The sequence below is a fragment of the Oryctolagus cuniculus genome, unplaced genomic scaffold (genome assembly GCF_964237555.1).
Source record: "Oryctolagus cuniculus unplaced genomic scaffold, mOryCun1.1 SCAFFOLD_50, whole genome shotgun sequence".
In the NCBI taxonomy this organism is placed as follows: Eukaryota; Metazoa; Chordata; class Mammalia; order Lagomorpha; family Leporidae; genus Oryctolagus; species Oryctolagus cuniculus.
The window spans coordinates 665,575-693,440 of NW_027208298.1; the positions used below are offsets into that span (position 1 = coordinate 665,575).

Below are 27,866 nucleotides of genomic sequence, written 5' to 3' on the forward strand. Positions count from 1 at the left end.
TCAGGACAGGGCAGCCTCCTTCTGTGGTTGCTGGGCTTGTGAACACTGCAGGATCTTTTGGCTTTCCACGTCTCTAAAATGCTTTTCAACTATTTTGCGTACATGGCTCAGTGCAGTCCCCTCTTTGCCTTTACAGTTTTCCACTTGATATGGGGGTGTAATAACAATTTCTTCCATAACTACAATGTTTTTTTCTTGCCATTTACAGTCGTTAATGGTCTTGTGGATGGTCTGGAAGAGCTGCTGGCCCTCTAGGCAGACACCAGCACTGATTGCATAGGCCTGGCTCAGCTTCTCTTCCTTCTCCATCCGTGCTTTGCTGGCAAGCTTACTGACATTGAGTGAAGCTAAGGGAGGAGGGGTTTCTGTGCAGTCATTCATAATTTCCACTTCTGAAACATACTGTAAGTTTATGAGCAAGATGTCTGTGTGGTTGGGCTTTCCGCTGGAAGAGGGACATTTTAAAGCCAGCATTTTGGACTGGTAGTCGAAGGCTACCACCTAGCCCTGCAACCGCTGCTCCGGGCACATCTGGCACGACACCTGGCTCCCATCGCTGAAGTACTCGCCCCAAGGAGCCGCCATCTTGGGAGAGCAGCCGCAGCCAGCCTGAAGTAAGCATTCTAAACATTAAGGAAATGTATTTCCCCTGTTGAATCATAGAAACTTTGGATTTGTTTAAAATCTATTAAGAAAACCTGCTTATCTAAATAATTTTTAGATGTCAATTTATAGAAAGAGGGTCTGCAATACTCAGGTAAGTTTAATTGGAGAGAAAGAATACCCTTGGACCTGGGATGCAGTCAGGTCCTCACACATCCTGGGGAAGAAAAGTCAGAATCATGCATAAGGATGATTCAAATCCTGGCATCAGGAGAGACAAGTCACAGATGTCCATCTCCACGCATCCTTTATAATCTATTTCCCAGTCACAGGCACAGAGCATCAGGGCAGGGTGCTTTCCTGATTTCCTGGGATGGAGAGGGATAAAGCAATAAAACGACCAGAGGTCTGACCTTTCCTGACAACAGAGACACAAAGGCGAGTTCTTGGCAAAGTGACTGACTTAGAAATGTCTCAATTTGGCTACTAGCTGTGTCTTTGAATCACTAGACTGTCACACACATTAAATAGGCTGAGGACACAGCTATCCTGGGACTTGGTTGTTCCCTACACAGAGACCAGTTCTCCCTGCAGAGGGCTGACCCTGCAGACAGTATCTACCCCATATTCTCCCTATTTCAACTGACACTCTGGTATCTGACTTAACGCTGGAGATATCTTGACATGTCATCATCTCTGATTTAGCTAAAGCAATCTTGTACAACTAAAAGGAAGCCGGAGGCATCACAATACCAGATTTCAGGACATACTACAGGGCAGTTGTAATCAAAAAAGCATGGTACTGGTACAGAAACAGATGGATAGACCAATGGAACAGAATTGAAACACCAGAAATCAACCCAAACATCTACAACCAACTTATATTTGATCAAGGATCTAAAACTAATTCCTGGAGCAAGGACAGTCTATTGAATAAATGGTGCTGGGAAAACTGGATTTCCACGTGCAGAAGCATGAAGCAAGACCCTACCTTACACCTTACACAAAAATCCACTCAACATGGATTAAAGACCTAAATCTACAGCCTGACACCATCAAATTATTAGAGTACATTGGAGAAATCCTTCAAGATATTGGCACAGGCAAAGAGTTTCTGGAAAAGACCCGGGAGGCACAGGCAGTCAAAGCCAAAATCAACTATTGGGATTGCATCAAATTGAGAAGTTTCTGTATTGCAAAAGAAACAGTCAGGAGAGTGAAGAGACAACTGACAGAATGGGAAAAACTATTTGCAAACTATGCAACAGATAAAGGGTTAATAACCAGAATCTACAAAGAGATCAAGAAACTCCACAAAAACAAAACCAACAACCCACTTAAGAGATGGGCCAAGGACCTCAATAGACATTTTTCAAAAGAGGAAATCCAAATGGCCAGCAGGCACATGAAAAAATGTTCAAGATCACTAGCAATCAGGGAAATGCAAATCAAAACCACAATGAGGTTTCACCTCACCCCGGTTAGAATGGCTCACATGATTTTTCTCTACCTACAGCTGTACCACTTGCACACTTCAGTGGATCTGAAGGTCAGAAGCCGCCAAAATTCTCTGAAGATAAATGTCTACAAAGATGGCCTGCAGAAAGAGGCACAACTCGACACTTATATTCAAGCCAGAAAATACAGTGTCAGCATTTTGGCAAATTGAAGATCGTGTGTATGTGTTAGGTATCATTGTGACTGCATGTGAGTATATTTTTGTGCCTGTGTGTTCTGTCCCTATTGGTATTGCTGAAAAATGTATTGGAGGAAGGCATACCAATGAAATCAGAGGTCCTCACCCTTGTGCTTCCATAGAATTTTTCATTTGCTCTCCAGCCTTTTAGAAGCAGAGGGCAGGTATCAAGATTTTTGTGTCCACCCCATGAGCACATCCCTTTGATCCAACTCTTGGGGTCTTGGCATTGGTGAGACTGTTGGGACCCAGAACCACTACTGCCACTGTCCAGATCTGCCTGGAGAGGTGCCTATCTATTCTGATATATGCACTACCTCATTAAATGTTGTTGCCTTTCTCATCATTGTTCCATCTAATGCCTGACAATCTAGAACCTCTGTTTCACTTTGTTACCCCTTGGAATGAGCTTCTTTCACTGCCCAATATTTCCCTGTTTACCAAGGTTGTAGCTTGTATCATTGTGTTGATGTTTTCCTCATAACACTTAGGCCTACTTTTTGTATTAGTATATTTCTGTTTGCTCTTATTAAGACATGAATTTAATGAGTGTATATTCTTCAGTCTTCAGGTTTTCTACTAACTTTATGCATGGTATAGAATAGCTGACAACTTCCCATTTGGGGAAAGCAGATTAAGTTATTCAATATTCAGCTGATAGCAAAAGCTAAAAGTAACCCTGGGGTGAACAAATATATCCTTCATAATAAAAAAGTGTATCACTAAGGTAAAATGATTAAAGAAAAATTTAATTCATCACTCCTATCATTAAAATAAATATAATGACACATTGGAAGTCTCCATAGCATAATTTTTTTTTGACAGGCAGAGTTAGACAGTCTTTTTCCATTGGTTCATCCCCCAAGCGGCCGCAATGGTCAGCACGTTGTGGCCAGTGTGCTGCACCAATCCGAAGCCAGGAGCCAGGTGCTTCACCCTGGTCTCCCACGTGGTTGCAGGGCCCAAGGACCTGGGCCATCATCCACTGCACTCCTGGGCCACAGCAGAGAGCTGGACTGGAAAAGGAGCAACTGGGACAGAATCCGGCACCCCAACCGGGACTAGAACCTGGGGTGCTGGCACCGCAGGCAGAGGATTAGCCTAGTGAGCCGTGGCACCAGCCCATAGCATAATTTTGGTACCACATTTATTTAGTGTCCAAAAAGTAATTGCTCCTTGTGAACAGAACACCAATTTTGGTTCAGGTGTGTATGGGAAAGCAATATTTGTTTAGAACACAGAAAAAAGATTTAATAGATATGTAATGATACTATGTGCAACATAATATGACAAAATAGGAAAGTATCTTTATGCTAAAAAGGAAACACTGTCATCTTCATACTGTAAAAATTTTCATATGATGGAGCAAAAGTGCTATGGCACTTTATTATTTAATTCAACACTGAAAACTAAGAATCAATGTACTCCAACTGAAAAATGATTGAATAAATATATTTCTACCTGCATAGTGAACAAGTAACCATTTACTTGACATTCAAATTATGGATGAAATGTAGGAAATTAGAAAAGTCCAGATTTCCAAGGAAAGGGGAGCAAAGAAATTCATAGAGAGAAAACAGAACATCTGTTCTCTTCTTCACAATAACATAAACACATTTTAAATTGCAAAACTTCATATTTTTGCCTAAGAAATATGGCAATCTATAGTGAAGGTTCCATTGTAAAATGTGAAAAGACATAGATAAATTCAGTACCCAGGAAATCAATAAATGAAGATGAAGTGAACATTGTGAATTATCTGACTGCTTGAAGCCCTGAATTGGATGCATTAATTTCACTGAAAATCTAAATTTGGGGCTGGCACTGTGGCATAGTGGGTAAAGCCAATGCCTGCAGTGCTGGCATCCCAAAAGATTGCTGGTTCAAGTCCCAGTTGCTCCACTTCTGATCCAGCTCTCTGCTATGGCCTGGCAAAGCAATAGAAGAAGGTCCAAGTCCTTGGACCCCTGCACCTGCATGGGAGATCTGGAAGAAGCTCCTGACTACTGGCTTCTGATAGGTGTAGCTCTGGCTGTTGTGTCTAATAGAGGAGTGGACCAGTGGATTGAAGACCTTTCTCTCTCTCTCTCTCTCTCTCTCTCTCTCTCTCTCTTTCAAATTAATAAATAGGTCTTAAAAAAAGAAAATCTAACTTAAGAATCCTAATTTGACAAGAGTTGATATATTCGAGTATAAAATCTTCAAAGAGCCTACAAAAAAGAACATAATTAGCTAGTTTTAGAAAATATTTCCTTTTTAAAAAATTAATATAAAATAAATAAATGAATTATGAAATGGATATTTAAGAAATATTCATTAAAAAGCAAGCCATTAAGAAATGTCATGAAGAAGTCATATGATAGAAAATACTACTATACTGACTATACTTTTATAAGTTATATTAGTCTAAAATTTTAACACTCAACATATTTATATCTAAGTATTTCATATATTTGGATAATAGAAAGTTTTGTTTCTTCAGTATCTTCATTACTTTCTAAAACTTTTCACTTGTAAGTCAGTTATTTTGGGGTGTGTGTTTTTAATTGCTTTCAGTTTTAGATACTTGTCTAAAACATGAATAAATAAAAACCAAAAGTTTTTACTGAAATAAACATATATATTCACTGCATTTTTCTCAGAACCATTGGAAATACGCTGTGCACTCAGAAGAGCTGAAGGTGCGTACCAAATATATATTTTTACAAGAATGCTCAGAAGAATCTGTTCATAACATGAAAGTTTGCAGACAACCCAAATCATCATCTTTGAATGATTGAATACGTTGAATGTGGAAAAGCCATAAGATTGAATCTTATACAGCTATAAAAATAATGAAGGGTACCTGCTATAATTGGGTGAATCAAAAATGTAATGCCATGGGAAAGAAGCTAGATCTAAGAGGTCTCATATTATCTCACTCCATTGCCAGCAACTGTCCAGAGTAGGTAAACACATAGCAACTAAAGGAGATGAATGGTTGCATAAACAACGTTCATGGAAACTTGAAAGTGGCTGCTTAATGCAGAAAGGCTTTGATTACAGGGTGATGCAAAAGGCTCAATCTACAGACATGATTATTGCTCAAACTTTTGAACATACTTTATAGAAAATCAATGTAGAATTTGAATGTGAAAGTACTGTAATACCACATCCTTGTCAAATACTACAGTGGTTCTTACTGGGTATGTGAATTTCACCTCAATAATAGCATCATTGTCTCCTGGAATAAGAACTCTAAGCAAAGGCCAAAATGATAGCAGTCCAATGGTAGATGAGACAGTTATAGAATCACTCCTATGTATTCATGAAAAACACCTCCAGATGTGGTAAAAATAAAAATGCCATTTCCAAATAGCTAGAAAATACTTAGTAACTAAGATGTTTGTGAACAATACAGTGTTCAAAGAGAAGAATGCTCATGGTCTAGTTGACTCTTGTATTTGGAAACAAACTCCACTTTATAACCACAAAATGACAAATTCTCCATGACATTTAGAGAAACAACATAAAGCAGTTATAACTGAGACATGTTTTCAAATATGAACATAAAAAACTTAATACTTTATCCCTTTTAGTGTTTTTTGTTCAACTTAATGCTATAGGTTGAACTCTTTAATTAACACAAAATTATTCTTAGGTGTTTAAATTTAACTGAAAAGTGATCCCTGTTAAATATAAGAGTGGGAATAAGAGAGGCAGGAGATGTACAACTGGGACATGCTCAAGCTGACTTGCCCCAAATGGTAGAGTTAGAAACGTGCCAGGGAATTCCAATTCAATCCCATCAAGGTGGCATGTACCAATGCCATCTCACTAGTCCAAGTGGTCAGTTTCCGTTCACAATGGATCAAATTGAAAGGATTAAGAGTCAAAGGGATCACATAAACAAGACTAGTGTCTGCTAATACTAACTGATATCATCAAAAAGTGAGAGATTGATCCAACATGGGAACCAGGATACACAGCAGACTCATAGAATGGCAGATGTCCTAAACAGCACTCTGGCCTCAGAATCAGCCCTTAAGACATTTGGTTCTGGCTGAAGAGACCATGAGAGTATTTTAGGCATGAAAGCCAAGACACTCTGGAAAAAAAAGACCTAAATGAAAGATCTCTGTGAATGAGATCCCAGTGGAAAGAATGGGCCATCAAAGAAGGAGGTACCTTTCTCTGAATGGAGGAGAGAACTTCCACTTTGACTATGATCTTGTCTAAATAAGATTGAATTGGTGAACTCAAAAGGCTTCCATATCCTTGGCAGCTCATGACAAGTGCCTAGGGTGAATACTGACTCCATAAATAAGAGTGTGAATTGTTAAGACAACAATAAGTCACTCTGCACTTACTCCTCATGTAGAATCTCTGTCCTTAATGTGTTGTACACTGTGAATTAATGTTATAACTAGTACTCAAACTGTACTTTATACTTTGTGTTTCTGTGTGGGTGCAAACTGTTGCAATCTTTACTTATTATATACTAAATTGATCTTCTGTATATAAAGATAACTGAAAATGCATCTTGATGTGAAAGGAATGGGAGAGGTGCTGGGGATTGGAGGGTTGTGGATGTGAGGGAAGTTATGGGGGGAAAAGCCACTGTAATCCAAAAGCTGTACTTTGGAAATTTCTATTAATTAAAGAAAAGTTAAAACAACAAATAAGAACATATATGGTATCTAAAGTAATAAACAAAGATGAAATTAATTACTCTGCATATTTTCAGGGATAGCCCTATCATATGAAATGTAATTGCTATTTATATGTTGATGCTCAGCTTTGTTTCGGTTTTAAACAGTGATTCCTTTTAGTTTATATGAAAATATTTCTAGCCTGCTTTGCATTTTTGAGAGGGAGAGAGAGAAGCAGAGAGAAAGAGAGAGATGGTTGAGAGTCCAACCTTTCACTACTTCACGTCTCATTTCCCATAGTGGTTTATCTTGGATTGAGTCCAGAAGCCAGGAGCCAGGAAAAAAATTGACAGGGACACAAAGTGTTTAATATCGTAGCAATCTGATATCAGGGGTCAGAACCAAATCACAAACCTAGCTACTGTCATGTGGGACAAGATTAATTAATTGCTAGGCCAAATACCTAAACAGAAATGTTTTTTTAGTTTTGCTTATTTTACAATGTTGGAAATCTACTACCAATTTGGTTTTTGTTTACAAAATTTGAAAATGTAGAGAAACCATTGAGAAAAATATTTTAGGGTCTCCTACAAGTGCATTGGTTCCTTAAAGCTTTCAAAGAATTTTTATCAGGTTTTATGAGAATAACATAGCACTTGGGGGCAAAGATGCAGCCGAGGAGCCCTGCACTGGAGGCCAAAATGGAGAAGACTTCCACGGCCACCATGACCTTCCCCTTGGTGCTGTGGTAGACAGGCAGGAAGGTCACCCAGACACTGCAGAACACCAGCATGCTGAACGTCAGAAACTTGGCTTCATTGAATGTGTCAGGCAGATTCCTGGCTAGGAAAGCCACAATGAAGCTGGCCAGGGCCAAGGAACCCAGGTAGCCCAGGACACAGTAGAAGGCAGTGACTGAGCCCTTATTGCACACCAGGATGATGTAGTCGTGCTCAGAATGTTTATCTACCTCAATAAAGGGAGGAGAGGTTCCCAACCAGATGCCACAGAGAACCAGTTGGATCATGGAGCAGATGGGAATGATGAAGTTAGAAGTGCCTGATACCAATAACCGCCTTATCGTTCTTCCAGGTTTCAGAGCTTTGAAGGCCAGAATCACAGTGATGGTCTTGGCAAGCACAGCGGAAACAGCTATTGTGAACACAAGGCCAAATGCTATTTGCTGGAGGAGGCAAGTGGCTGTGTTGGGACGGCCAAGGAAGAGTAAGGAGCAGAGGAAGCACAGGAGGAGGGCGATGAGCAGGATGTAGCTGAGGGTCCTGTTATTGGCCTTGACGATGGGAGTGTCTCGGTGCTTCACAAAGACCCAGAGGACGGCAGCTGTTAGGACAGAGAAACACAGAGCCATGCAGGCCAGGGCCATCCCCAGGAATTCCTCAAAGGCTAAGAAGGTCACCAGCTTGGGGAGGCAGTGGTTTCTCTCCATGTTTGGGTACTCGTGATCTGCACATGGGATGCACTGCTCTGCATCTGTGGGGAAAAGGAAGAGTCTGTGTTTCCATTTCACAATTTGCTCCTTTTTCCCTGTTAAGGAAAAAGCTCACCTTTGCAATTTCATGGTGAATTCAGCCTGGGGTGATGTATACCAAGAAACACTAAAGTATTTCTGTGCACCTAACCAAGGCAGAATGTTCATCTGCAGGTGAAGGAAACTCATTCAAACTAGCTCCTTAGCACATGGGGATCTGCGTTCTCATCCTATCTGTCAGAGATTTTTTTCAGTGTTTAATTTCTAAACAATGAGGAATTTTCTATATTTCATATGGGCTTGGATTCTTCCCAGCCCTCCTCTCTACAGTCCTCAGTGTCATCTCTAGATAAATCCTTTGTTCACATGGGTTAGAATATTTGTCTGGGATCATCAGGTTTAAGGATTTTCCTCCTTATCCTCAAATGGAAATGACCTATATAAATGATCTTTCATTCCTGGGACCTCCATTCCTAATTTCCTACATGGATTCATCTTGTCCATGTTTCCATATAAATGTTGTGATACTGAGGTTGAATAGATGGGAATTGTAGCTGATTGTCATTCTGTGGTTCTATGGAAATAAGTGGTATTTTCATCATGTTACTCAAAGACAACTAGGCATTCTTCTTAACTTGAAATTATGGCTTGTTCACCATTATAGCTCATGTGAACAGCATGTTGGACACCACATTGTCTCACTTGAAATAATGCACTTCTACTGCTACAGCATGAAAGAAGTCATTAAGAACAGGCCAGTTGGAAAATATGTCTTTCTTTCAATCAAATTTCAATTGTACAAACCAAAATAGGGTTGGTGTTGTCGCATGGTAGGTAAAGCCACCAACTGCAATGCCAGATCCCTTATGGACATTGTTTTGTGTTTAAGTTGATGAATTTCCAATCCAGCTCCCTGCTAATCACCTAGAAAGAGCAGCAGAAAATTCCACAAGCACTTGTGACCCCAACACCCATGTGGGAGACCCAAAAGGAAGCTCCTGGCTCCCAGTACCTGCTGGCCCATCCCAGGCCATTGTTCCATCTGAGGAGTGAACAATTAGATTCTCTCTCTCTCTCTCTCTCGTTCACTGATTCTCTGATTTTCAAATAAAATAATCTTTTTTAAAAAGAAAGAAAATGGTGGGCCGGCGCTGTGGCTCACTAGGCTAACCCTCCACCGAATGGCGCTGGCACACCGGGTTCTAGTCCCGGTCAGGGCGCCGGATTCTGTCCTGGTTGCCCCTCTTCCAGGCCAGCTCTCTGCTATGGCCCGGGAGTGCAGTGGAGGATGGCCCAGGTGCTTGGGCCCTGCACCCCATGGGAGACCAGGAGAAGTACCTGGCTCCTGCCATCGGATCAGCGCGGTGCGTAGGCCGCTGCGTGTCAGCCTCGGCGGCCATTGGAGGGTGAACCAACAGCAAAGGAAGACCTTTCTCTCTGTCTCTCTCTCACTGTCCACTCTGTCTGTAAAAAAAAAGAAAGAAAGAAAGAAAGAAAGAAAGAAAGAAAGAAAGAAAGAAAGAAAGAAAGAAAGAAAATAGTGTTAGTTGAGCTATACTTGCAGTAAGAGTCCTACTCTGTTTTTATCCTTGGTACTCTTGCAAGAGTACAAGCTTCAGGGAGTGGAGTTGTGATGTAGTGGTTAAAGCCACTGCCTGCAATGATGGCATCTGAACAGGTGCCTGCTCATGTCTTGACTGCTGCACTTCCAAACGATCTCCATGCCAATGTGCCTAGGAAACCAGCAGAGGAAGGCCCAAATGCTTGGGCCTCTGCAAGACCTGGAAGAAGCTCCTGGTTTCTGACTTTGGCCTGGCCCAGTCTAGGCCATTGGAGCTATCTGGAGAGTGAATCTACCTGATGGAAGATCCTCACTGTATCCTCTCTCCCTCTCTATTATGCTCTCCCCCCCTCTTCAACTCTGACTTTCAAACATATAAATAAATTATTTTGTAAAAAAATAGAATATAAATATTTGCAAAAATTTAGAGGAATTTTCTCCTCCAATTCTTTTCAATGTGTTCCCTTTACTTTTCATGGAATCTGTAGGTACATCTGGCACCTATCTTGGAGATACACCAGGAATATATAGGCAAGTGTATATTGTACAATGGGTCAGTGCATGATACTTTAGTTTTCTTTCTTTCACTAAATTACTGCATGTTGAATATTTTCACTGACACTTGAAGTCATTTTTCTGTTTTCTTCATACTGGAAACTCTGTATAGAATGTTTGAAGATACTGAAATCAAAATATCTCTAGAGCTAAGATGATGTGAATTGAAACATTATTTTGGAAGAATTCAAATTATTATAAACATATTTATTATACATTGAACAGTGGAACTATTTACCAATGAGTCTTAGTACACTTTTACATTTCTCAAACATTTGGCTTTGATATATAATTTGATATTTGTGTCTATATTTCAGCTTATTTTTTCTCTTCTTCTTGTATATCCATAAAAGGACAAGTGGTGTCATTCATTCTGTGTACTGAACAGCATGCAACATGTCAAAGATGTAGCACAGAAAGTAATACAATATTCCCATCACAATTCATGTGGATTAGCTCCCTGTTTTTCAGTTGTCTATGAAAAAGTTTTGAATTCAAGACTTCTAGATAACCATACAGAGCCTTAACAAATACAAATATTATATTTCTTGTTTAGATTTCAGATTGAGAGAATCTCATTCAGTGTTGGATCGAAAAGAATGATACCAGATCGAATCAGTGTCACAGTTGAGCTTGAGATGATTAGCACCTCCAGAAAACAGCTTACACATAATGAGATGGCAATAGTGAACATACAACAAGGGTATGGAAATAGTGAGTGAAAACTATTATCTCATCGTAAATATTCTTGGTTTCCTTTTTATCAAGAAATAGTTAAGATGGTAGAGTTCTCAAGGTAAGTTATATGTATTCTACCTGTATGATTGGAAATGTCTCTCTCTGGACAAACAACGCAAGTATAGCAGCAGACATGTTTTCCTTCCTGTGGCATTTTCCTGAATCCTGGACCACACCTTTGGCTACACAAAGACTGAGGAGTCTGATGGGGAAAGAGAAGTGATGGTCATTGCTTTGCATGACATTAGGCACTGTGATAGGATGTCTCTAATTGCCTTTTCACCCCAAGGTCATCACTATGTCTTCCTCAGGCTGTATCTTATTGATTTTATTTAGACATCCAATTGGAGTTTCTAAGATGCTCATTCCAGGTTTGTCAACTGCCTACCAAATATTATGAGGCCACCTGATGGGTTTAATTTTGCTCATCACTGGATCTATGCTTCTGGGCATTTGTCTCTTTATTGAATTGCTTCCTCTGAAATCTTTTCAGTTTAGCTTTTTATGTGGTAATTCTTCTAGAATGTGTATGTCTGAGACTATTTTACACGCCTCTTTCTTTGATTGAGTAGAAGATTTTACATGCCAGAAAAATATTCAAAAAGCCTGATGACTAGATACACTTCTGATAGTAACTACTAAGAAAAAGACAAGCCCACAAAGAAAAGGTGAACAAATGTAATAATCCATTGATTGTGCATCTATCTACTTCTGGACTTCTATACCCAGGGAGGGCATCAATTCCTGATACTGCCAATGCATTTGTTATATAACACACAATAGTTATAAAAAATACCCGCAAAACTGTCTGGGGTATTTCAACAGCACAATGATGATAAAATTTTTGATCACAGCTGTGAGGTGGTATTCAGAAAAAAAAAAACTGAACTGATTAGCACCCACAATGACAAAGGAAAATCAGAAATTTTTCTACAAATGTTCAATTCATAATTTACTGTGTTTGTACTGCATCAAAACATAATAATGACTCACTAAATGATGAAAATATCACTATCTTTATAAATATACATGTAATACATGAAGTTTTTCACATTATATGAATACAAAGGTGAAATAAAATTTTAGAATTTGTAGTGACATACATTTAGTAATTTTATGTCTAAGTATTGATCTCTATCTCTATTTCTTAACATTCTTTCTAGTCACTCAACCTAGGAATGCATTAACATGCCCAGAGAAAAACAACAATATCTAATCCAAACATGCACTTCTAATACACACTGGCTCATATATGTGTAAGGAACACCATATCTTTTGAAGCCAATATGTGAATTGAGAATTGAATGCTTATGTAAATTCTCACACATAATATCCTCCCATACTTTCATCAAGCCCTCTGTATGTATCCAATATTCCCATGGATCCACACCTCCTTGAATGCAACTGGCCATTCTATCATCTCTTCATTGAGGACCAAGGATTCTCCACGTGCACACTCAGGGGAAAACTCCCCGATTTTAATCAGCAAACGAAATCCAGCAGGAAAATTCACAATGTTGTGGATATCGTAGTGTGGCATATGGTGTCTCGTTTCATGGAAGGAAACATCCTCCCCAGCACTGTTGGTAAATTGGATTTTCCTCAGAAGTGGATGAAGCTGGAGGGGAGGCACAATTGGAAAGAGAGAGAACATTCAGATTAGAGGTGGAGGTGCACACGACTTAGAAATTCTTCTTTTCCCTCCTGTCTATCCTCAGGGTTTCTATTGGGCAGAGGCTGTTTTTTCTGACTGATCAAAATATCATGGGTTTGGGGCTGGCGCCATGGCTCACTTGGTTAATCCTCTGCCTGTAGTGTCAGCATCCAATACAGGCACTGGGTTCTAGTGCCAGTTGCTCCTCTTCCAGTCCAGCTCTCTGCTGTGGCCCAGGAAAGCAGTGGAGGAGGCCCAAGTGCTTGGGCTTCTGCATCCTCATGGGAGACCGGGAAGAATCACCTGGCTCTTGGCTTTGGATCTATGCAGTGCTGGCCATAGCGGCCATTTGGAGAGTGAACCAATGGAAGGAAGAGCTTTCTCTCTGTCTGTCTCCTCACTGTCTATAATTCTACCTGTGAAATACATTAAAAAAATCATGGGTTCAAGAGTGGGGAATTCTGCCTCCCCCCTATTAAAGTGATGGGGAGCATCTGATTCTTTTTTTTTGACAGGCAGAGTGGACAGTGAGAGAGAGAGACAGAGAGAAAGGTCTTCCTTTGCCATTGGTTCACCCTCCAATGGCCGCCGCAACCGGCATGCTGCAGCCGGCACACCACGCTGATCCAATGGCAGGAGCCAGGAGCCAGGAGCCAGGTGCTTTTCCTGGTCTCCCATGGGGTGCAGGGCCCAAGCACCTGGGCCATCCTCCACTGCACTCCCTGGCCACAGCAGAGAGCTGGCCTGGAAGAGGGGTAACCGGGACAGAATCCGGCACCCTGACTGGGACTATAACCTGGTGTGCCGGCGCCGCTAGGCAGAGGATTAGCCTAGTGAGCCACGGCGCCGGCCGGGGAGCATCTGATTCTAAACAGAGAAATCACAGGATGAGTCCCACAGGGTTGCTGACCATGAAAGATTGGTTATTGGTTTAGGAAAGCTCATCTTAGTTCTTCCACATGAGAATAGCATGACTTTTTTTTTATAGCATGACTTTATATGCAAAATATCTTGATTATTGTGAGTGCACTTGTGTGCACTTTTAAAATTTTGACCCTGTCTCCCCACCAAAAAGTGAAATTCTCTCTTTAGCAAAAAAATAGATTCACATGGATACCATTATGCATAGTGAAATATACCAGTTCCTTAAATAGAATATATAAGTGTGTTTTGGTGATGGGTACTATATAATATAGAATAGAAGAAAAAAAAACACAATATATAAAAATGAAACTGACATCTCAGGCTTTGATTTGTGTTTATCGCCCTTGTGTAAATTCCTTGGAGCAGTTATCTTTCTACTTTTCATTTGAGGAACATCATGATTAGTGAGGCATTAACTCTGTGATTTAAAGTAAATTGAAATTACGTTGTTGCAAAAATTAAAAGGAAAAAAGGAATGGAAGAAGGGGTGACTGAGAAGGGAAAGGAAGAAAGGATGGTTATCTTCTTAAAATTGTATCAATGAAATACATGAAATCTGTTCTTTTATATCAGTAAATTTTGTTTTAATTTAACAACATTTGGGCTGATCTTGTGGTGCAGCAGGTCAAGCCACTTTCCACAATTCCCAGCACCCCTGTGAGTGCCGATGGAAACCCCAACTGCTCTACTCCTGATTCAGCTTTCTGCTAATGTGCCTGGGAAGGCAGCACTTGAGGTTCCAAGTGCTTGGGCCCCTGCACTCATGTAGGAGAGCAACTGATGCTCCTGCATCCTGGCTTGACCTGGCCTAATCCTGGTACATGTAGCCATTGTGGAGTGAATCAGCAGATGCTAGATCTGTCTCCTCTTTTCTCTGCCTCTCTCTTTCTCATAGTAATTCTGATTTTGAAATGATTTTTTAAAAGTTTAAGAAAACTGAAAATAATATCAGTTGAATTAAATTCAATGAATTAGAAATCCAAGCATAATTTTTCTAAATAAACATTTCCCCAAATCTGCTTGTACATCTCTGGCTGCCGCTGGTAGTTCTTAACTTACAAAAATGTGTATGCTGTGTATGTGTAGTTTATTTGTATAACATTTTTTACCTCAGTAGAGTTTATTGTTCCATGGCTTTTATTTCTCTCTTTGCACTTTGACTATTTTTTGTTGAGAATACAGCTACCTTTTGAGATTACAGGGAATATTTATAACCAAATAGATTTTTAGCTGCTGTGGGATACATGATAGTCCATATTTCCTAGCTTTGCAATCCTTCCAAACAAAAGAGTAGTTTTAATCATTTCCTTCTTCCAAGTCTTTGTAATGAGCTTTATTAAGGTATTTTATAGCATTTCATCCTACAGTGAATAACATTATTCTTCTATGATCTGTCATTATTGAGTATGAATTGAAAATTTTACATGGAGCTAAATTGATTCCCAAGAAAAAGACAGTTCTTCAACAAGTGGTGTTGGGAAATTTGGATTTCCACATCTAGAGATATGAAATCAGACTGCTACCTTACACCCTATACAAATATCAATTTAAAATTTATCAAGGATTTAAGCTTTAAACCAAAACCATCAAACTACAAGAGGAAAACATTGGGGAAACACTGCAAGATATTTACCTAGGCAACAATTTCTTGGATAAAATCCAAGAAATAAAGGCAATAAAGGCAACAATATACATTAAGCTAAGTAACTTCTGCTCAGCAAAAGACACACTCATTCAAGTGAAGACACTACTTACAGAATGGGGGAAAATATTTGCAAAACATGGATCCAATAAAGTATTAATCTCCAGATTGTATAAGGAGTTCAAAAAACTTAACAACGACATAACCAACAATCTAGTTAAGAAGTGAACTAAAGATATGAACAGGCATTTTTCAAAGGATGAAATAAAAATGGTCAAGAGAAACATGAAAGGATGCTCAGGACCAGTAACCATCAGGGAAGTGCCAATAAAAACTGAAGTGAGATTTCACTTGCCCCACTTTGAATGAATATTATCCAAAATTTGAAAAATAAATTCTGCTGAGGGTCTGGAAAAAAATACCCCAATACATTTTATGGGAATGATTGTAAGCTGGTACAACCATAATGGAAGACAGGAGAGGAATTTTTCAGAAAACCAATACTAGTTCTACCACATGGCCCAGTAGTCTCACACCTGAGAATGTATTCAAAGGAAATGACATCAACACATGAAAGAGTCACCTGCACTCAGAATTCTATAGCAGCTCAATGTGCAATACCTTAGAAGTGCAACCATCTAGATGTCCATCAACTGATGACTGGGTGAAGGAATTGTGATATATATTTGCATATTACTCAGACATGATTCAGAATGAAATCATGACATTTAAAACTGGAGGTCATTACAGTAAATTATATAAGCCTGAACTACAAAAATATCATGTTTCTCTTATTTGTCCTAGTTAATATATAGAGTATAAAATTCTGTGGTGTCAGATCATTGGCTATGTAATTTTAATATTGCTTCACTAGATCATATCTTGTTAATGACAATATGCTCCTCTTTCACATGTGAAAAAAGAAATTGAGTGGGGGGGGATACGGAGCTCATTTGGGTACTAGAAATACTATGTTGTATATTTGGGTGTTGGTTATCAGTGTGATCAGATGACCAAAACTATTTATCTGTAGACTTAAGTGCATTTCTAAGTATGTATACTGTTTTTAAATATTTTCAACAAGTTCCATAGCAGGAAATGTTTTTTAAGTGTTCGATAGCAGATAAAAAAATCCTCCACACACAGATAACAATTAAAGGTGTATCTATGCCTGGTGTGGTGTGAAAGAGCCCACTAATCATCATGCCAATCTCAGCATGAAAACATGGTCATGTGGTACTACAATAGAAATACCCGAGAATGCCATCAGAAGTGCAATGCATATCCTGTTTTGAGAGACGTTTACCTGCCATGGAAGAATCCTAGGTTGAGATGCGTCTCCTGGAGATCTCTTTTCCATTTGCTCTGAAAGCATCTTATGGAGGGCATGGGCCACTGCATACACAGCATTGTAGATGAAATAGCTGGAGTCAGATATGGTCAGCATGTCAATGCGTCCTGGGAAAAACTCAAAGGAAGCATTTGGTGGGCAGACTCCAATTGTTCCACAAAGTGGCCCAGGAGGTAAGCAGTGAAAAGCATGAAGCCATAGTTGACTGAGGAAGAAATCTTCTGGGTAGTGGGAAGGGTCCACTGTCTTGACAAAGTGGTTGAGGCCAGGGATTTCCCCCTTGTGGTGTGAAAATGAGAAGCCTCCATGAAAAGAGTGCAGCATGTGGTCTGTCTCCTTCACAACTATCTCCCACTTTGTATCCATGATCCACACCTTCCCCAGGGTTAAACAGTATTTGCTTAGAAATTCCATGGTATAGAGGCCCATCACATCACCATATAGAATATGCACATTTGCTGATGAAATTCGGATCCCCTCTAGGAAAGAGATTTCAGTTTCTTCATACCTTGACTTAGTGTCAGGGAGCTTTACTGAATAGGCCAAGCAGACACCTTTCTTTACCATCTCAGCTTCAATATCCTGGAGGAACTGCTCTCCTTTCATGTCATTAGATACAAAGATCGCCACCCAAATCCAGCCAAAATGTAGCAGCAAGGAGAGCATTCCATAGGCCAGAGAGCTGTCACTAGTGGCCATCTGATAGAGTGATGGAAACTTGTCTCTCTCACTTAGCATGGGATCAAAAGGACCATATGTGATCTGAATGGAAAGAAAACCATGATGATCTGAGGTTTGTGGGTAGAGAAGACCATGTTCTATCATCTGGGTTCAGAGAAATCCATGCTTCAATGCTTATTGCTTTCAGGATGAGAATGGATATCCTCATTCACAGCATACAAAAATGTGTAAGATACCTGTAAATCTTCATATTCATTTGAGGGAAGAAGAGTGCATGGATTTTGGACCAGGACATTGGTCCTTCGCACTTCTCACCCTATGTTGTATGTGGAAAATTTCCCCCTGAAACTGGTGTTATATGTTACCTCTGAGACAATTTTTACTGTGTTGATTTCTTGATAGTTTGAATTTCATTAATTTTGCTAGCATAACCTAAATTGCCTTGAAGAATACACTCACCTTTGATCTCAGAGTTTTGTTAAAATTGCTTTTCACAAAGAATTTTTCTATACCGTTCCTGTCTGAGCTTGCTGGTGATGTGTGTAGATTGCTACTTGTTTGAAGTGGGTCTCCTTTAAAAGTCCTGGGAATGTGAATGCAGACCCTTGGGAGAAGATTAATTGGCTTGTGTAACTGGGTTCCTGACACCTACTTGGGAGATTTGAATTGAGTCCCAGGCCCCTCGGTTTTCGAAGGACAATCAGCACCAGCACCATAGTCAGGATTTGGTTGTTAAACTAGTGAACGGGTGTACACTGTCTACCTACGTCTTTGTTTCTCCGTCCATGAAACACACACTAAGATTGAAATCTCTGAGTAGAACATGGAAAGTGAACTGGAGGCCCTGTGAAGGAATCTGCTGAATGTGAGGAAGGAAGGACTGAGCGTAGGGAGAGAGTGAAATATCTAAATCTAGCTCAGCCCCAAACACTCTTTGATGATCTTTGGAACTGCCATTGTCCTAAGTGGGTTCCAAATGGACAGTACTGTCCTAGGTCTTTATATATGCATATCTAACATGCAGTCATCCTAGGATATCTCTTTGCTGTGTGTATTTTCTCTGAAAGTCAACAATCATACATTGGCCCTAGATGTGGATCTGGGCTGAGGCTCTCACCTTCCACTGCTCTTTCCCTTTCTCACAATCCAAGGAATTCCCCAAAGTCTGTTTCAACTAATACTTGATTATGTCACTTGGCTTCCACAGGACCTTGCCTTAGATGTCACAGGTCTGGTGGGAGATGGAAGCATTTCTCACAAGAATTCACAACCCGTTTACCTGTGGGGTTTTGTATAGCTCCAACATTGTCCCAATTTCAGCTGAAAATGCTGATGTGGTTCCAGCAATTATGGCAACCGTCTTGCCTTGTGTCTGGCAGGTGTAGTTAGGGATGAGATGGTGCTTTCCAGTCAGCCAGTGCAGAGTGCTCCTCAGGGTGAACTGGCCACTGGTAACAGAATTGTAGAGTTGGAAACCCAGGGTCAGGTTGGGGAGGAGCTGGGGGTCCTTATTGATCTCCTGGATAGCAAAGCGGAAGGCCAGCACGTATTGGTAGTTCTTCCACAGCCACCTAAAGAGAGGAGCAACATCAGGGAGATGGGTGAGGCCAAGGAATTCAGAGCAACACCACAGCCATGCCGTGAAGCAGCAATGGTCAGACTCAGACTGTTACTGAGTGGTGTCTCAGCTCTGGCAACTGGAGGAGATGTGAGTGAGGTTCCAAGGGCTCTAGGAAATTGTGGGATTCCCCTTTGGACTCCTCTGAAGAAAATTTTGTAATGATCACATTCACCTACTCGATCCCTTAAAAAAAAAAGCCTTGATGTGTCCCAACATGGGATTTCACTTCTACTTAGGGGTGGAACCCAAGAGGCAAACATCTCTATTTTCAGTACCTTCTGAAATAGTTGAATACCATCTGACTTATCAGTCATTTTATCATTTGGGAACATCTCTAATCTATTCACCAAAGCCATTTTCATGAGCCCTTTCTGTAATTTTCCTGTATCATCATTCACAGAAGCAATTTTGTTCAAATATATTTGCCTTGAAAAAGAGCATTTTTTTCAGAATGTGAAATTTCAGAATATTTACAATGTTCACCTTACTTTTATACACTGTTTTCCACATCACTGAATTCTATTTTATCATTTCATTTTTTTATTCTTTAACATTTTCTGCATGACTTATGCAGAATTATAATTTGTTGGTATTAGTAATGGCTCACAAATGTTACCTGAACAAGAGTGTAGATGTTTTGTTTTCACACAGTGGATAGCTTTTTGCCTCTTCTTTGAAATTTTTCCTTACTTCTATATTTTAAATGTAATTTGAGTGTCAATAAAATACATATTTGTCAATAGATTATGTGGGATTAAATAAATTTATGCGATTATCTGCTGTTTAGGTGCATTGATTCATGTGTTTGAATGTTGTAGTTGTTAGATTGTCATTTCAAGATGATTTACATTCATGCACTATGTCTACATATTTTGCAAATGGCAGTGTTTGATTTTAGGGCAAGTGCATTTTTCTCAAGGTTCACACAATTTTGTATTATTCTTACAGAATTTGAAACTTTGCTTTTTTACCTAAAAATAGTCAAATTTTGCTCCAATGAGTAAACGGTTGATTTCAAAAGCTTTTTATATCAGAAACAGTGTTTACTTATAATACACTAAGTATAACCATCAAAAAATATGCTACTGAAAACTGTTCCATACTTACTTTAACTTATCTGAATGAAAAATAAGAGCATTACATTTTGAAACATTTTGAAGTGTTTCTTACTTTTATCATTTTGCTTAATTGCAATTAATTCCCCTATAAGGTGATTTTTATTCACTCATAGCACTTGCTGTCAGCTGCAAGCTGATGAGTTTACTTCTTCTTTCCCCATATAGAAGGCTGCCGGGTCTTAAGTCCCTGCACATTAATTTCAAGACTCTTGGAGGCTGATCAGGAGGTGAGATCAATAGAGTGAATACAAAATGTCTGTTTCTCACTCTCTGCAGTAGTGGAGAGCAAGCAGAAAATGGAAAGGGAAGGTTGCAAAAAGCAAAAAAAGGGAAGGAACTCAGCTTTCATTGATTCATTGATTTGCATTCCTGCCGCTTCTGTATATGATTTTTTTTTTAAATTCTTAAGTGCAATCAACAACTCACAGATAGAAGGAAACACTCTCTCACAGTCTGAACCACAGTTGACACATAAATCAATGTTGGACTTACCTGTATGTCTCCATTTTATCCATTGGCCTGGATAAAAAAGATAACCGGACCATGTCTGATTCTGGTTCCAGGAAGTAAAGGGGGAAAATCCCACCCAGTACCAGGACTCCATCTCTGTAGACACTTGGTCTCATGGAATTATAACAGTTCCTGGGAGATATGTCCTGTGAACTGTATGAGGAATTCAGGAGTATGTTGAGAAAAATCACAGAAAACAACATGTCAAGTGAACCCAACATAAAGTTAAAGGCTGGAGTCTTTGCTGATATTAAGAGAAAATTGTTTTGATTATGTCTGTTGCCTCAACCCCCGTAGGGAGACCAGATTTTTATGTAGGGCACAACTGATGCTAGTATTTCTGTATGCCCTCAAGCTGTAGACAATATGTGCTAACTACTGAGTCACACAGGGACACAACCAGAATCTCAAGGAAGAAATATCAAAAGAGTCTCAGGGCTGAGGCCTTGCCATAATGTCCCTTTGATAAGAAGAACTCTGGCTTTTATATATTTTATTGCTTCATTTCTGTCCCATCCAGGAACTCATGGCATCACCCTGCCCTGAGGCTATGCACCTGCCACTCTCCATTATGGGGAAAAACAGCTTTGGAAAACATGCTTTGGACTCTCATTGCTCCCTAGGGCATTGCTGGAACAGAGCTCTGTAAACCTGTGTTCACAGGGGCCAAGAGTTGTTAGGCCAGTCAACTGTTTTGAGGCATTTGGCAACTGTAGAAAGAATTAACATTGGAATTAAAAAAACACACTCAGTTTCATCATTCCACATGACCATTCATCAAGAAGGTGAAAGGTCACATTTGCCACTGATGACCATATGTACACCCCAAAAGCCTCTTCATGGCTCTGCCTAATATCTCTCAGCCCATAGTACTTTAACAGAGAAACGGGCTTCATGAATTGCTAATAAGTCAACACACCCAGAGAAGGGCAGTAGGTCATCCCTGAACTTACCATTATACATCATCTTGTGTAAACTAATTGTGTTCATAGTGCATCAAAATACAGTAAAGGTTCATACTTCATCTCTTCTCACCCCCCTCTGTTTCTGGTTCTTCTTACGGAACGACACCCCCTTAAATGCAGTAGGCCATTCTATCATCTCTGCACTGATGAACAAGCTTTGGTCATGTGCACTCTTGCAGAGAAACTCCAGTTTTAGCCAACTACCCAAGACCCAGAGGAAAATCCACACACTCTGGATATCATGGTTTGCCACAAGGTGTCTTGATCATGGAAGGATATATCATCCCAAACACTATTTGTAAATTGGATTTTCCTTGGAAGTGCTGAAGCTGTAGGACAGTCATAACTGGAAAGAGAGAGAGCACTCAATGAGATGTGGGGGATGCAAGTGTACTCAGCAGTCCTTATTTTCCCTCAATCTTCCTATCGTCAAGGTTTCTTTTTGGTAGAAGCTGAGTTTTTGTGTTTGTAGTATGGTAGCCACTGTGACATGAGCTCAAATGATGAAAAACATTTGTCCATGCACCCTTACAACAAATTGGTGATTGATTTAACTCGATCAATAAATGTAGTTGCAAGAGTGGCAATGGTTGGATGCATCTTTATGGAAGCTAATTGTAGTTCTTCAATAACATAAGCAAAACATGGATGGATAGGTTACTGTGATTTTTGTGTAGGTTTTTTAAAAATGGTTTTTAAGTTGAATAAATGAAATTCAAGGTCAATTTTTGATTCAACAAATACAAGTCGATCCACAGATCATCAGAGTTCACAATTTCTGTTTAAAGACACCTTGTGTTATCTGGTAGGTCAAAACTTACAAAAATGTATACAGTTTATAAATGCAATTGTATGTATATTTACTTATATTATTTTACATTTCTACCCTTGGACTATTTAATGAGAGTGTGATTTTCTTTGATATTATGAGAATCTGGGTATGACCAAAAATAAAACTTCCAAATCTTCTGACTATATTTAAATTATTTATAGTTTGATCTAACTCTTGCTTTCTGGGTCATATGATTTCTAATTTAGGATATATGAGGAATATATCTTTGGAATCCTTTGAAAAATTCACTTGTTTTCTAAGGACTGTCTATAAGTAGGGACACAGACATTTTCAAGTCCTATTACTATAAATAAAACTAGAAATTAGAGGGTGAAATAAATTTCTGAGGTTAATTTTTACATATGGTCATTTGCCTTTTCCTAGACTTTAATTTTTCCAACTAGCTTAATTAATGAGTTTGTGCTATGTACATGCATATACGAGTCCTAAATATATTGTACATGTTAGTGATGTATTCAGATAATAAAGGGATAAAATCCAGACAAATACATCTATAATGTGTGAAGAAAAGGCTTCCCCAGTAACTAGTGTTATTGTTTTCAAGAGGAGCATCAGTTTCCTCTGCAAATGTGTGCTTATTACATGATGATGTAGAGTCTTGTCAATGTACAGATTGTGGAAAAATACTTCTTCACAGGGGTACGGTGTGGATCATGGCAACAACATGGAACATTGTTGTGGATGAGGCCATCCCCATGCTGCATTCCATTGTTCTGAGTACAGATAAGATCACATTTCACATGCCCCTTGCTTTAAGGAGAGTTACTCCTTGCTAAGAGCATGGAAGAAAACATGCAAGATTCCCACAGGCTGTATAAGTTTTGCGATTCCAACTGAGAAGGCATGAACTTTGCACATAGCATCATCAGGGCAGTGGTCTTTCCCTCATCTTTTCTCCATGTCTCTGGGAGCACAACCCCCCCTATTTTTTTTTTGACAGGAAGAGTGGACAGTAAAGGAGAGAGAGAGAGACAGAGAGAAAGGTCTTCCTTTGCTGTTGGTTCACCCTCCAATGGCCACCACAGCCAGCGCATCGTGCTGATCTGAAGCCAGGAGCCAGGTGCTTCTCCTGGTCTCCCATGCAGGTGCAGGGCCCAAGGACTTGGGCCATCCTCCACTGCACTCCCTGGCCACAGCAGAGGGCTGGCCTGGAAGAGGGCCAACCAGGACAGAATCCAGAATCCGGCACCCCAATCAGGACTAGAACCCAGTGTGCCAGTGCCACAGGCAGAGGATTAGCCTATTGAGCCACGGCGCTGGACACAACCCCCTCTCTAAAGAAACCACTGTTATATGTTCACTCTGAAACTAATGTAAATCTTTACTGCTTTGATCTCTCACAATTTTGGGGTTCATATTTTACCATAGCATAACCTGAGTTACCTTGGAAATACAATCAATTTCCAGCCCAGAATCCTCCAAAGCTACTGTGTTCTATGTTTGGCAGTGATATGTGTGAAAGAATCTGGGATGGGTGTACTCATTAGCAAAGCCCTTAGAACACTTGAGTATTTTATCATCATTCAGTATTATTAAAGAACATAATTACCTATTCTTAAAAATATTTCTTTTTTAAAAATTAATATAAAATAAATGAATTATGAAATGGATATTTAAGAAAATATTCATTAAAAAGCAAACCATTAAGAAATGTCGTCATGAAGTCATATCACGTGAAATACTACTATACTGGCTTTACCTGTATAAGTTATATTTGCCTAGAATTTCAACACTGAACATATTTATATCTAAGCATTTTGTATATTTGAGTAGTAGATGATGCATTGCAGATGGAAGGCTCCAAATGGTGAATAGGGAAGGAGCTCACAGACAGTTTGGGAAAAGATAGTTTAATCAAAGTGGAGATACTGTAGTCTCAGGGAAGAGTTAGGGAATAAACTGAGAGGAAACTCTTCTGGAATTAGTGGGACATGGTGGACCTACATGGAGGGCACAGGCGCCCAGGGCTTGGGACCCCAGCCACCTCATCTATGCACCAGCACTGGAAAGGGAGGTGAGGCGAAACCACAGTAGCCTGAGACACTGGTGGAAAAGTGGCAGGGAGAGCCTAGAGGGACTGAGGCTTGAAGCCCCATGGAAGAAAGTGCACTGCCTAACTAGAGGAGAGAAAAAAATAAAAGGGACTGGTACAGACACTATTCTTTCTCTCCACTCACCTTACAGAGCCGTGTGAGAGAATAGAGCAGGTGCCATTTTGGACATACGTAACAGCTGTGACAGCTCAGGGCCACGCCCCTCTCAGCCAAATAGAAAAACTTGACTCTGGTTGGGAGTAATAACAGGAGACTAAGACCTAGTGACTATATGGAGCTTATTAATTGCAACTGTGAAAGAAATAAACTGAGTGCTTGTGGGAGAAATCATGGTGTGGCTGAGACTTGAGTAGTCTCATTGGGAGATGCCACAAACTTGGGCAACTTTGGCTATGTGGTGAGAGACATTGCAGGGGAATCTGAGCTTACACTGAGGACTGCACAGATCCTGTGTGTGGTCCTTGGGACAGAGCAGACAAATATTATACCCACTGGGGCTAGCGCCCAGGCACTGATTGCCATCAAGGAGAAGAACTCAGCTGAGTGGAATTATTTCCCTTTTGAGTAAAAAAAGGGAGAGAAGATTTACCACGCCAAACCTGGGTGTGTCACCTTTGATACACCCTTAACCCTGCAGAACTGAACAGAGCTCTCTGGCCACACCCAACACAAGCCTCTAGAGACTCACCAAAAACAGACAGTACACTTAATCGAGTCATTGTATGACCACAAAAGCCACAAGAGTGAGGAAAAAAAGAAGAAGAAACCAAAGATATCTCCACAATGCCAAAAAACAAATTCTGAAATCAAGGAAACAAGAACAAGGAAAACATCATGACATTCCTAAATGAACAAGATTATGAAGACGATGAGATAGAAGAAATGCAAGATATGAATTTTAAAAAATTTATAATAGAACATCTTGAAGTTATCAAAAACAAATGCATGAACTACAGAAGTCCATACTGTAAGTACAGTATTTCACTAAAATGGCCTTCTAATAGTTTCTCTCTCCATGCTTCAGGAACTCCTAGAATCCGAATGTTGGGTTTTTTAATAGTATCCTGTAGATTCCCAACAATATTTTTTAGATTTCTAATTACTCTTCTTGTCTTTGGTTTGGCTGTATACTTTCCTGTGCTCTGTCTTCTAAGTCTGATATTCTGTCTTCTATCTCACTGATTCTGTTTTAATGCTCTCCAATGTGTTTGTCATTTGTTCTATTGAATTCTTCATTTCATTTTGATGTCTCTTCAATATCTCAATTTCATGTTCTATTAAATTCCTCATTTCATTTTGATTCCTCCTTAAGATTTCATTTTCAGGAGAGAGATTTTTCTGTACTTCCAGTATGGATTTCGGTAGTTCATGCATTTGTTTTTGATAACTTCTATATGTTCTTATCATAAATTTTTTGAAATTCGTATCTTGCATTTCTTCTATCTCATCGTCTTCATAATCTTGTATTGGAGTTTCATGTCCATTTGGGAGCATCATAATGTCTTCCTTGTTCTTGTTTCCTCTGTTTCTGCATTTGTTTTTTGGCATTGTATAAATATTCTTTGGTTTCTTCTTTTTTTCCCTCGCCGTGGTGGCTTTTCTGGTTATACTATGACTCTAGATTAAGTGGACTGTCTGCTTTTGGTGACTCTCTAGAGGCTTGTGGTAGGTGTGGCCAGAGAGCTCTGTTCAGTTTTTCAGGGTTAAAGGTGTGCCAAATGTGACACACCCATGTTTGGCGTGGTAAAACCTCTCTCTCTCTCTCTCTCTCTCTCTCTCTCTCTCTCTCTCTCTTTTCAGAAGGGAAATAATTCTGCTCAGCTTACCTCTTCTCCTTGATGACAATCAATACTTGAGCGCTAGCTCCAACGGGTATAATATTCATCTGCTCTGTCCCAAAAACCTCACAAAGGATCTGTGCAGTCCTCTGTGTAATCAGATTCCCCTGCAATGTCTCCCACCGGGTTGCTGAGGTTACTGAGTTTTTGGCTTCTCCCACTGAGAGTACTCACATCTCAGGCACACTGTGAATTCTCCCACACACCCTCAGTTTTGTTTTTTTTTTTTTTCCGCAGTCCCAGTTCATAAGCTCCACATAGTCACTGGATCTTAGTCTCCTGTCATTTCTCCCCACCAGAGTCAGGTTTTTCTGCTTGGCTGAGGGTGGGCACAGCCCTGAGCTGGCACAGCTTTTATGTATGTCCAAAATGGTGCCAGCTGTATTTTTCCCTGCCTTTTTAAGGGAAGTGGAGAGAATCGTGTCTGTACTTGTCCCTTTTATTTACTTATTTTCTCTCCTCTAGTTAGGCTGGTGAACTTTCCCCCATGGGGCTTCAAGCCTCCTCCCCTCTAGGCACTTCCTGCTGCTTTTCTGCCAGTGTCTCAGGCTACTGTGGTTTCGCCTCATCTCCCTTTCCAGTGCTGGTGCATAGATGAGGTGGCTGGGGTCCCAAGCCCTGGGTGCCTGTGCCCTCCATGTAGGTCCACCGTGTCCCACTAGTTCTGGAAGAGTTTTATCTCAGTTTTTTCCCCTAACTGAGTTTTCTCTCAGTTTTTTTTCCCTGAGACTATAGTATCTCCACTTTTATTAAACTATCTTTTCTGGGACTATCAGTGTGCTTCCTCCCTATTCCACCATCTTAGAGTTTTCTGAAAAGCTTTCCTCGTAATACTCCTTTTGCTGTATCCCATAAATTTTCATAGGTTGTATTGTCATTTTCATTTGTTTTTAGAGATTTTTTGATTTCTTCTATGGCACACTGGTCATTCAGAATCATGTTGTTCATTCTCCATGTTTGCATATGATACAGAGGTTCTTGAGTTGTTGATTTTGAGCTTCATTGCATTGTGGTCTGAGAAGATGCATGGTATAATTTCACTTTTTTGAATATGCTGAGGCTACCTTTATGACTTAGCAGATGGTCTATCATAGAGAGAGTTCTGTGCACCAGGCAGAAATATGCACACTCTGTATCTGTGGGGTAGAAGGCTCTGTAGATATCTACTAGGTCTATTTGGTGTATAGTGTCAATTATCTCTGTTGTTTGCTTGTTGGTTTTCTGTCTGGTTGATCTGTCCATTGCTAAAAGTGGGGTATTAAAGTCCCCTGTTATTATTGTATTTGAGTCTATATCTCCCTTTGAATCCCTTAATAATTCTTTCAAATAGCCAGACACCCTGCTCAGAGTGTGCATCTAACTCAATAAATGGAGGAGAGGTT

General features: G+C 39.9%; 1 protein-coding gene and 1 pseudogene across 1 annotated transcript in view; both read right to left on the reverse strand.

Annotated features, from left to right (window-relative positions):
* Positions 1 to 585, reverse strand: LOC138848183 (protein LSM12 pseudogene; annotated as a pseudogene).
* Positions 586 to 811: 226 nt separating this feature from the next.
* LOC138848180 (vomeronasal type-2 receptor 116-like) overlaps positions 812 to 27,866 on the reverse strand; it is a 35,134-nt gene continuing 8,079 nt past the window's right edge. Inside the window, exons 3-12 of the mRNA XM_070067755.1 lie at positions 23,175 to 23,305; positions 20,757 to 20,927; positions 18,805 to 19,096; positions 16,800 to 17,606; positions 12,664 to 12,891; positions 11,352 to 11,475; positions 7,528 to 8,421; positions 4,015 to 4,058; positions 1,251 to 1,327; positions 812 to 971 (exon numbers count right to left, since the gene is read on the reverse strand). Of these exons, the coding sequence (XP_069923856.1) occupies positions 812 to 971; positions 1,251 to 1,327; positions 4,015 to 4,058; positions 7,528 to 8,421; positions 11,352 to 11,475; positions 12,664 to 12,891; positions 16,800 to 17,606; positions 18,805 to 19,096; positions 20,757 to 20,927; positions 23,175 to 23,305 (2,928 nt within the window). The remainder of the gene's footprint in view (positions 972 to 1,250; positions 1,328 to 4,014; positions 4,059 to 7,527; positions 8,422 to 11,351; positions 11,476 to 12,663; positions 12,892 to 16,799; positions 17,607 to 18,804; positions 19,097 to 20,756; positions 20,928 to 23,174; positions 23,306 to 27,866) is intronic.